Source organism: Nerophis ophidion, linkage group LG01 (genome assembly GCF_033978795.1).
Source record: "Nerophis ophidion isolate RoL-2023_Sa linkage group LG01, RoL_Noph_v1.0, whole genome shotgun sequence".
Lineage (NCBI taxonomy): Eukaryota > Metazoa > Chordata > Actinopteri > Syngnathiformes > Syngnathidae > Nerophis > Nerophis ophidion.
The window spans coordinates 23,582,201-23,594,271 of record NC_084611.1 but is presented as its reverse complement, the minus strand read 5'-3'; the positions used below and the strand labels follow the sequence as shown (position 1 = coordinate 23,594,271).

General features: G+C 38.2%; 1 protein-coding gene across 1 annotated transcript; it reads right to left on the bottom strand.

Moving 5' to 3' along the window:
- Window positions 1-7,743: 7,743 nt before the first annotated feature.
- On the bottom strand, window positions 7,744-8,777 carry gp1bb (glycoprotein Ib platelet subunit beta). The gene is made up of 2 exons (XM_061898898.1): window positions 8,683-8,777; window positions 7,744-8,612 (listed from the first exon to the last, which is right to left on the bottom strand). Exon 2 carries the CDS (start codon window positions 8,594-8,596, stop codon window positions 7,976-7,978), a length of 621 nt encoding a protein of 206 aa, XP_061754882.1. The 5' UTR covers window positions 8,597-8,612; window positions 8,683-8,777; the 3' UTR covers window positions 7,744-7,975.
- Between the last annotated feature and the right edge of the window lie 3,294 nt (window positions 8,778-12,071).

The window sequence follows — 12,071 nt, the reverse complement described above, 5'->3', positions numbered from 1 at the left end:
TTCCGCTCATAAAAGCCACATTGAATTTTGTGTTTTTGTATTTTTTTAATTGAATCAAAAAATAAATTATTCTCGTTTAATGTTTTTAAAAACAAAGCTTTCCACAATAATGGGATGAAATAAAAAAAATAAAAACAATTCTACATTATTGCATGCGCATGGTATCCACAATTGTGTCTTTATTAGGTGTTCTTTAAGTTAGAATGTGTTTGTATGCTTTAAGAAAAATGTTACTTTTTTCACATTTCTTTATCAACTCAACGTTGTATCAAATTGCAAAAGGTGATGACACATCAATTAAGCATATTTTGACAAAACACAAATTGAAATACAGAACAGCACAGTTAAAACATTCTAAAAATACTCTATATTGTTGTGTGAGATTTGTATAAGCACTTTTCAGTACAGAAGCTTGAGCGAAACCTCACGTGTGAACACAACTGAGTCCTTGTACTTAATGTGTCCGTGGTAAATAAATAAATGATAAATGGGTTGTACTTGTATAGCGCTTTTCTACCTTCAAGGTACTCAAAGCGCTTTGACACTACTTCCACATTTACCCATTCACACACACATTCACACACTGATGGAGGGAGCTGCCATGCAAGGCGCAAACCAGCACCCATCAGGAGCAAGGGTGAAGTGTCTTGCTCAAGGACACAACTGACGTGACGAGGTTGGTACTGGGTGGGGATTGAACCAGGGACCCTCGGGTTGCGCACGGTCACTCTCCCACTGCAGAAATGTTCCCCAAATATTCTTTCTGCTCATAAAAGCCACGTTGATTTTGTGTTTTTAAAATTGTATTTTTATAAATGGGTTATTCTCGTTTCATGTTTTAAAAACAAAGCTTTCCATTATAATGGGACAAAATGAAAAAAATAATACATTTTCTGCATGATTGCATGGTTTGTGCATGTGCATGGTATCCACGTTTGTGTCTTTATTAGGTGTTCTGTACATTAGTATGTCTTTGTATAACTGCTTTGCAAGTAAAGAAGAAAAATGTCACTTGTTTCCACATTTCTTTATTACCACAATGTTGTTTGAAATTGCAAAAGGTGATGACATCAATTAAGCACATTTTTACAAAACACAAATTGTTATACATTATGGCACAGATATAACATTCTAAAAATACCCTATTTTGTTTTGTGTGAGATTTTTATAGGCACTTTTCCATCTCGCTTTATTTTAAATAAATCATGATTTCAAAAAAGGATTTTGTTTTTGTGTTTGAGTGAATTGAAATCTGATGGCATCACGGTGAAAGAGGGGTTAGTGCGTCTGCCTCACAATACAAAGTTCCTGAGTAGTCCTGGGTTCAATCCTGGGCTCGGGATCTTTCTGTGTGGAGTTTGCATGTTCTCCCCGTGAATGCGTGGGTTCCCTCTGGGTACTCCGGCTTCCTCCCACTTCCAAAGACATGCACCTGAGGATAGGTTGATTGGCAGCACTAAATTGGCCCTAGTGTGTGAATGTGAGTGTGAATGTTGTCTGTCTATCTGTGTTGGCCTGCGATGAGGTGGCAGCTTGTCCAGGGTGTACACCGCCTTCCGCTCGATTGTAGCTGAGATAGGCCCCAGCGCCCCCCACGACCCCAAAGGGAATAAGCGGCAGGAAATGGATGGATGGATGGCATCACAAATAATAATGATGATCACTGTTATTACAATTATTACTATAGTAACGTGTTTTCTATTAAAAAATAATAATAATAATAAGGTACTCTCCAAACAAAAACAGTAAGTAACTTTGTGGTTGGGTAAAAAAATTATTTGACAAAAATTGACCCAAAAATATTTTTGATCGCACACCCAATTAAGGTGCATAATTAGGATTTGATGTTCAATTTAAATGCTCTAAAATTGGAGATTCTCTGCTATTTTTGAATTACACATTAGTACATATTATACAGAAATGACAGTTCTGGTTGGTTCTGTTTGTTTTCCAAATATAGCACACTTACTGTGAGAATAAAACTATTATCTTTAGTTCCAAAGCCCCTTCTTTATAATACACATAACATAGTACTGTGTGTCAATCAGTAATTCAATTAGCACAGTGTTCCACAACCTTTTTTCCACCAACGACCGGTTTAATTTATACATTATTTTTACAGACCGGCTTTCTACGTGTAAATTAGCCATAGGCCAGAATCTGGCACATTAAAATGTTATGTGTCCATTGATGTGCATTGTTCCATGTACTATAAGTTGTAATATACATCTAATAACAGGCTCATTGGTGTGTTTAGTGGGCCAAGCGAAAGTTAAGTCTGAGAAAATGCTGTAGTTTATAAATTAATTAATGTTTCTGTCCGGACCGGTAGCAAATGCATCACGGACTGGTACCGGTCTGTGATCGGTGGTTAGGGACCACTGAATTAACACTATGAGTAAAGATAAATTCACACAAATTATGGTCTATATCAGGGGTCTCCAACCTTTTTTGCACCAGGGACCGATTTAATTTAAGCATTATTTTCATGGACCGGCCTTTCACGTGTGGCGGATAAATACATGTATAGCAAATGAGTGCATGAAAAATGAATAGATGAAAAATCTCACCCAAAAATGTTTAATTATTGGGAGCCCCTGGCCTATTGCTTTTGCAAAAAAACTCTCCATAGACTTTTGTTTTGTGCTCATTTTTGCTAGTCGAAGGCTTTGTTTTGGCTTTAGTATCTGATGGGTTATAGGTGGTACATCACATTCAAGGACAAGAGCATGGATATATAAGAAAGCTAGAATTACTTGCCATTAGTCACAATGGCCTAGTGGTTAGAGCAGGGGTGTCAAACTCATTTTAGCTCAGGGGCCGCATGGAGGAAAAGCCATTCCCAAGTGGGCCGGATTGGTAAAATCTCGGCATTATAACTTCAAAATAAAGACAACTCCAGGTTGTTTACTTCGGCCAAAATTAGAACAAGCACATTGTGAAAACGTACAAATCACAAATAATCCTCTGGAAAAAACACTTTGTCTGTTGAAAATTCTGAGGAAATTGGTGCAGTTTCAAAAACACAATGAGTTTAGACGTGGTCTCAGTTTATCTATAAAGCCAGGATTAAACTTTAAGTCGCAGTCTTTTTGGGATTGAACAAAAAACACAACATGTAAACTTTGAGGAATCAAACACCTCCTTTGTCATGTCCACGTATCAATCCAGTGTTAACTCAACAAACCGTGAGAAGCGGAGGTAAAACTATTCAAAAGGCTCACGTTTTCTCAATATATTTTCATACCTTAGTTGGCGCCTGTCGTGGCGGTAATCCTAGAACCCGTTGGTAGAACACCTTATTTCACCAGTTTGGTCCGTGTGCCGCCTCTAATGGCTCTGATATTCCGAAGCGTTTTGGGTGTATAGAAAAGAGTTATATCTATCTATTATTATTTTTAATGTTACTACTATGGAAAAAGGACGACAACGAGGCATCTTGCAATTATAAAAGTAGATTTTCAAAATAAAAAAATATTTTCAAGGTAAAAGTTGATCATCCGAGTACACAAGATACTACCGTCTATTCTTAAAACCCACACAAAGACATTATTGGGGAGTAAGGGTGCCAAATAACGATGTGTTTGAAACGGAAGACGCAAAACGGCAGGTTTTAAGTTTCCGTGCTTTACTTTGTATCTCTTGCTGGTCGTAACAGAATTGCTATTGTGACATCCAGTGGACACACTCAAAACAGCAGTTTCTTTCATTGGAAAAAATAAAATGCAACTCATTTTAATACTTGGCAAACTCATCAGGCGGGCCGGATAAAACCTGTTGGCGGGCCTGATCCGGCCCACGGACCGTGTGTTTGACACCTTTGGGTTAGAGTGTTGGCCCTGAAATCGGTAGGTTGTGAGTTCTAAACCCCGGCCGAGTCATACCAAAGACAATAAAAATGGGAACGATGACCTACCTGCTTGGCACTCAGCATCAAGGGTTGGGATTGGGGGTTAAATCACCAAAATGATTCCCAGGCGCGGCCACCGCTGCTGCTCACTGCTCCCCTCACCTCCGAGAATGGGTCAAATGCAGAGATACATTTCGACACACCTAGTGTGTGTGTGACAATCATTCGTACTTTAACTTTATAACTTTAATAGATTTCTGTCTATTTCCATGTATTCATATTTTGTGCAATATTTCATACGTAGACACACTAATGTTATTTTTTTTTGCTCCAATTTTCCAAGCGTAAATACATCTGTTTTTGCTAACTACTTGTGTAATAGGAGTATACCAGCACTTTAACTTACTAGGCCAAAAGAAGTGCGTATTTTCTTCTTTCAGCACAATTATTATATGCAACAATTAAGCACTTCTCCATCTTTAACTACTATGGTCACTTTGTTCCTGATCCGCCCTGATCTTAGGTCATCAACCCGCCGCGGACTGCAGTGGGAACCTAGATTTTGATTACAATTTGGCACCTTTACATTTTATATGTTTATTATTTTGCATTGTCCCATGTAAGAAAGATGTAACAAATATAGCAAATGGCGAATTTCTATCAGGAGTTTAATAATACATCTATGAACAAGCTTATTGGTGTGTCTCGTGGGGCAGACAAAAGTTAAGTGGGAGAAAATGCGGTCATTTATAGATTTAATGTCTCTGTAGCACAGTGGTACTCAAATGGGGGTACGCGCACCCCTGGGGGTACTTGAATGTATGCCAAGGGGTACAGAGATTTTTTAAAAAATATTCTAAAAATAGCAACAATTCAAAAATCCTTTATAAATATATTTATTGAATAATACTTCAACAAAATATGAATGTAAGTTCATAAATTGTGATAAGAAATGCAACAATGCAATATTCAGTGTTGACGGTTAGATTATTTTTTGGACATGTTCCATAAATATTGATGTTATAGATTTATTTTTTTGTGAAGAAATGTTTAGAATTAAGTTCATGAATCCAGATGGATCTCTATTACAATCCCCAAAAAGGGCACTTTAAGTACCTGGGCGGTATACAGTGGGGCAAAAAAGTATTTAGTCAGCCACCGATTGTGCAAGTTCTCCCACTTAAAATGATGACAGAGGTCTTTAATTTTCATCATAGGTACACTTCAACTGTGAGACAGAATGTGGAAAAAAATCCAGGAATTCACATTGTAGGAATTTTAAAGAATTTCTTTGTAAATTATGGTGGAAAAGAAGTATTTGGTCAACCATTCAAAGCTCTCACTGATGGAAGGAAGATTTGGCTCAAAATCTCACGATACATGGCCCCATTCATTCTTTCCTTAACACGGATCAATCGTCATGTCCCCTTAGCAGAACAACAGCCCCAAAGCATGATGTTTCCACCCCCGTGCTTCACAGTAGCTATGGTGTTCTTGGGATGCAACTCAGTATTCTTCTTCCTCCAAACACGACGACTTGAGTTTATACCAAAATGGATACATGGATGATACAGCAGAGGATTGGGAGAATGTCATGTGGTCAGATGAAACCAAAATAGAACTTTTTGGTTTAAACTCAACTTGTTGTGTTTGGAGGAAGAAGAATACTGAGTTGCATTCCAAGAATACCACACCTACTGTGAAGCATGGTGGCTGAAAACATCATGCTTTGGGGCTGTTTTTCTGCTAAGGGGACAGGACGATTGATCTATGTTAAGGAAAGAATGATTGGGGCCATGTATCGTGAGATTTTGAGCCGAAACCTTCCACCAGTGAGAGCTTTGAATGGTTGACCGAATACATATTTTCCACCATAATTTACAAATACATTTTTTAAAATTCCTACAATGTGAATTCCTGGATTTTTATTTCACATTATGTCTCCCACAGTTGAAGTGTACCTATGATGAAAATTACAGACCTCTGTCATCATTTTAAGTGGGAGAACTTGCACAATCGGTGGCTGACTAAATACTTTTTTGCCCCACTGTAGCTCGGTTGGTAGAGTGGGAGTGCCAGCAACTTGAGGGTTCCAGGTTCGATCAACGCGTCTGCCATCCTAGTTACTGCCGTTGTGTCCTTGGGCAAGACACTTTACCCAGTGCCACCCACACTGGTTTAAATGTAACTTAGATAATGGGTTTCACAATGTGAAGTGCTTTGAGTCACTCGAGAAAAGCGCTATATAAATATAATTCACTTCACTACTTTTATGTGTAGAAATCTTTATGTCAGACCTGGACATGGATTTGGTTTACCCCTTCGACGCAGAGGGATTACAGGACGAGCCAGGCGAGAGTTCAGGTACATAATGTTTTAATTATACTCAAAATACAAAAAAGGCAAAACAAAAAGCACGCTCGATGGCGGATAATAATCTATGCTAAAACTTAGAACAAAAACAGCACAATGGCAATACAATGTACAAAACAAACAAAAGATACTAATAAAAACATAATTACAAACAAAAACTTACTGTGACAAAAACGGGAGGTATAAACAGCAAAGTGCGTGGCAGGGGATCAATGGCGTGGAGCAATGAGCAGCAAAGGTCGTAGAATACAATGAAAGTTAATGTTCCCAGACTGATGGACAGAAAGAAAATGACTTAAGCATTGGCTGTGATAATTAGGAACAGGTGCAGGACTGAGGCCAGGGGCGTGACTAGGAGGGCAAGGTGAAAATCAATGAGTTGTCGTGGTAACAAAAACAAACCAGGAAGTGGAAAAAAACGGAACAAGAGTCCAGAAAACAAAACAAAACATGATCAAACATAAAACCAGATTTACAGGCGTGACACTTTATTTATAATTGAATCACTTGTTTGTTTTTCAACAACTTTTTACTTATTTTCATATCTTTTTTTCCAAATACTGTAGTTCAAGAAAGACCACTACAAATGAGCAATATTTTGCACTGTTATACAATTTGATGAATCAGAAACTGATGACATAGTGCTGTATTTTACTTCTTTATCTGTCTTTTTCAACCAAAAATGCTTTGCTCTATTTAGGGGGTACTTGAATTAAAAAAATGTTCACATGGGGTACATCACTGAAAAAAGGTTGAGAACCACTGCTATAGACCAGTAATGAATGACCAACCACCGGTCCAGGGACTGGTACCGGTCCGTGACGCATTTCCTACCGGTCCGCACAGAAACATTAATTAATTTATAAATTACCGCATTTTCTTTGACTTAACCTTCGCCTGTTTGACTAATCACACTATAAGTTTGTTAATAGATGTATTTTACTGCTCCTCTATATTACAACTTCAGGGTTAGAGTGAAGGGATTTTTATGCACATTTTTTGCTGTTTTTACCTGCCACATGTGGAAAGCCGGTCCGTGAAGATAATGCATACATTAAACCTGTCCCTGATGGAAAACAGGTCAGGGACCCCTGCTATAGACCACAGTAAACATTACCCAGCTTGCAAAGATTGTAATAAATCCATTAGAAGAAGAAAGCCTGCCGTTTCCTTTAACTTGGCCACTATAAGTCTGTAATTTCAAGGAGTTATCTCACCCTCAGTTTTAATAATGTGTTCCAATGTTGTAAAAATGTGTAGAATAAATATTACCTTCCAACACGTCTGTCAACAAAGACTTGCGTCAGCCTGTGACACAATGATTTTGATATTTGGCTGTTATAGCTAATATAGACACATCATGTTTTACCTTCATTGTAAGACTTATATAAGGCTTTTATTTGATTGTGGCTCCAGACAGACTATCTTTGTATTTTGGGTCCAATACGGCTCTTCAAACATTTTGGTTTGCCGACCCCCTCTGATACAATTTAATAAATCAGAAACTGATGACATAGTGCTGTATTTTACTTCTTTATTTCTTTTTTTCAAGAAAAATGCTTTGCTCTGATTAGGGGGTACTTGAATTAAAAAAATGTTCACAGGACATACATCACTGAAAAAAGGTTGAGAACCACTGCTGTAGCAAATGCGTCCCGGACCGGTGCCGGTCCCCGCACCGGTGGTTGGGGACCACTGGTCTATGTGGTATATAAAAGCTTATATTTGTATTAAACAGGGCACTTTCAGCTGTTATGGTCTTTTATACACACGCACATACTCATTTTCGCTCAGGACGTCCCCAGCTGTAAGGCTCTCCTCCATGGTCCACCTGGCCACCTTGGAGAGTCTTTCAAACCTCCTGAGGAAGACGATGACTGCAACAAGCAGTGCGGCCTGCACTAGCACAAACACGAGGAGGCACAACTGCGAGGCCAAAGCCAGGTCGCAGTACCAGTAGTGACACGAGTCCAGAACTTCCTCCTCGGTCAGATACACCACCAGCCTCCCTCTCAGGCTAGGAGGGGAGCTGCAGTTGACGCCGATGTGGGACGAGAGCTCCCCCGCCGGCTGTCGTCTAAGCCAACTTCGCAAGTAGAGCACGCCGCAGTCACACGTCCACGGGTTGCCGTGCAGGGAGACATGACGGAGGGAGGTGTGCTTGTCCAGCAGGCCGTTTGGGAGCGTGGTCAGCAGGTTGTTGTGGAGATGCAGCTCGGTAGTGCCTGGCGGGAAGCTGACGGGGAGCCAAGAGGAGGTGAGAGACCTGCCGCTGCAGTTCACCTGGCTTCCATGACAGGTGCAGGGGTGGGGGCACGCAAATGACCCTTGACCTCCAAAGTAAAGCAGACACAGGAGCTGGAGCTCCTTCATTCTTGAAGAAAATATACTGCAAAGTAAAAACAGGTCAACAGTCATGGAAGACTTTTGAATCTCTAACGGTTTAAAGCGTTATTTACCGTCAGCGTCGTGTGTCTCCACTGAATGGGTATCTTTTCCTCGTCGCCTGCAGCGTGAGTGTGCTGCCGGCAGCTGGTCCTCGCTGATAAAGACTTCGAACAGGATGTGAGGACTATCTCTCTACGTTTTCATGCCAATTCATGTCCTGATACGTCGCATGGAGGCGTAGGACCTGATCTACTAAGACAGGGGTCGGGAACCTTTTTGGCTGAGAGAGCCATGAAAGCCAAATATTTCAGAATGTATTTCCATGAGAGCCATATAATATTTTTTAACACTGAATACAACTAAATGTGTGCATTTTTAGGTAAGACCAACATTTTTAGAGTATAATAAGTCTCTTATTCTTTTTAATAACATTGTTATTCTAAGGCAGGGGTCACCAACGCGGTGCCCGCGGGCACCAGGTAGCCCGTAAGGACCAGATGAGTCGCCCGCTGGCCTGTTCTAAAAATAGCTCAAATAGCAGCACTTACCAGTGAGCTTCCTTTATTTTTAAAATGTTATTTATTCACTCGCAAGCTGGTCTCGCTTTGCTTGACATTTTTAATTGTAAGAGAGACAAAACTCAAATAGAATTTGAAAATCCAAGAAAATAATTTTAAAGACTTGGTCTTCACTTGTTTAAATGAATTAACTTATTTTTTTACTTTGCTTCTTATGACTTTCAGAAAGACAATTTTAGAGAAAAAATACAACCTTAAAAATGATTTTAGGATTTTTAAACATGCATACCTTTTTACCTTTTAAATTTCTTCCTCTTCTTTCCTGACAATTTAAATCAATATTCAAATACTTTTTTTTTTGTAAAGAATAATAAATATATTTTAATTTAATTCTTCATTTTAGCTTCTGTTTTTTCGACAAAGAATATTTGTGAAATATTTCTTCAAACTTTTCCTGATTAAAATTCCCCAAAAATATTCTGGCAAATCTAGAAAATCTGTAGAATCAAATTTAAATCTTATTTCAAAGTCTTTTGAATTTCTTTAAAAATTTTGGTTCTGGTAAATCTAGAAAAAATAATTTGTCTTTGTTAGAAATATAGCTTGGTCCGATTTGTTATATATTATAACAAAGTGCAGATTGGATTTTAACCTATTTTAAACTTGTCATCAAAATTCTAAAATAATCTTAATCAGGAAAAATTAGTAATGATGTTCCATAAATTATTTTTTTATTTTTTTCAAAAAGATTCGAATTAACTATTTTTTTTCTAATTTTTTTCGGTTGAATTTTAAAGAGTCGAAATTGAAGATAAACTACGTTTCAATATTGAATTTTAATTTTTTTCGTGATTTCTCCTCTTTTAAACCGTTCAAATAAGTGTTTTTTTCATCATTTATTCTCTACAAAAAACCTTCCGTAAAAGGAAAAAAAATGTACGATGGAATGACAGACAGAAATACCCATTTTTTTTCTATATATAGATTTATTTATTGAAGGTAAATTGAGCAAATTGGCTATTTCTGGCAATTTATTTAAGTGTGTATCAAACTGGTAGCCTTCGCATTATTCAGTACCCAAGAATTAGCTCTTGGTTTCAAAAAGGTTGGTGACCCCTGTTCTAAGGTAACCAATAATAAATATAATACTTCTTACCATTAATGCAACATCTTGAACAGGTGCGATAGAAAGCGGATGGTTGGATTAAAATGCATGACGATGTTTTATAATTTGAACATTAGTTTTAACACTGTGATTACCAGCGGAATCATTCATTACTTATCGTATTAAGCAATGTCAGCTAAGATTTATCTGAGAGCCAGATGCAGTCATCAAAAGAGCCACATCTGGCTCTAGAGCCATAGGTTTCCTACCCCTGTACTAAGATCTCAAATAACAAGTACTAAATAGCTTGTCCTAACTCAGTGGTTCTTAACCTGGGTTCGATCGAACCCTAGGGGTTCGGTGAGTCGACCTCAGGGGTTCGGCCGGGGTCAAAACACACCCGACTCTTTGTGTAAATACAAACTTCTCCCTGTTGGCATGTTACGGGTAGGGAGACAGCTGATTGATTTGCAGGTGTGTATAATTTGTTGTGAGTTCATGCACTGTCTTAGTTTTGTTGTTTCAACAAGGTGATGTTCATGCACGGTTAATTTTGTGCAGCAGTAAAAAAATATGCTAACACTTTAGTATAGGGAACATATTCACCATTAATTAGTTGCTTATTAACATGCAAATTAGTAACATATTGGCTCTTAACTAGTCATTAAGTACTAATTAATGCCTTATTCGGCATGGCCTTATTATAACCCTAACCCTGACCCTAACCCTAACCAAATAACTCTAAATTAAGTCTTTATTACTTAGAATATGTTCCCTTAGTGTCCAAAAAACTCTAAATTAAGTCTTTGTTACTTAGAATATGTTCCTCATACAAAAGTGTTACTAAAAACATACAACTTTGTCTTGAATTTGGAAAAAAGATACATTATTTTTCACTAAAGAAAGGTTCATTGAATGCGCATTTGAAACTGGTGGGGTTCGGTACCTCCAACAAGGTTAAGAACCACTGTCCTAACTAAAAAAATCATCTGTACTATTATGCAAAGTGCATCCTAAGACTGCGTGCACGATTGAAAGCAAGTGCAAAAGTCAGGCATACCACCGTATTATGTGTGTATTACCGCTGTCGCCATGGAGATATTCATTTTCTTGCACATCTAACCTGTGGTGTTGTGCCATGTTGTGGAACATGCAGCACATAACTATAATCTGAGCATTATAGAAGCATGGAGACAACAAAAACTATTTTTAGCAGCACGACAGTGCTCTCTGGGAGACCGCACGGCCAGTAATAACTTGCTGGATTATCCAGGGGCAAGAAAATGCATGTTGCAATAAGTTTTTTCAAATTGGAAATATACTATATTTGTAATATACGGTTGGGGCAAAAAAGTATTTAGTCAGCCACCGATTGTGCAAGTTCTCCCACTTAAAATGATGACAGAGGTCTGTAATTTTCATCATAGGTACACTTCAACTGTGAGAGACAGAATGTGAAAAATAAAATCCAGGAATTCACATTGTAGGAATTTGAAAGAATTTATTCGTAAATTATGGTGGAAAATAAGTATTTGGTCAACCATTCAAAGCTCTCACTGATGGAAGGATGTTTTGGCTCAAAATCTCACGATACATGGCCCCATTCATTCTTTCCTTAACACGGATCAATCTTCCTGTCCTCTTAGCAGAAACAACTGCTCCAAAGCATGATGTTTCCACCCCCATGCTTCACAGTAGGTATATTGTTCTTAGGATGCAACTCAGTGTGGTTCTTCCTCCAAACACGACAAGTTGAGTTTATACCAAAAAGTTATATTTTGGTTACATCTGACCACATGACATTCTCCCAATCCTCTGCTGTATCATCCATGTATCC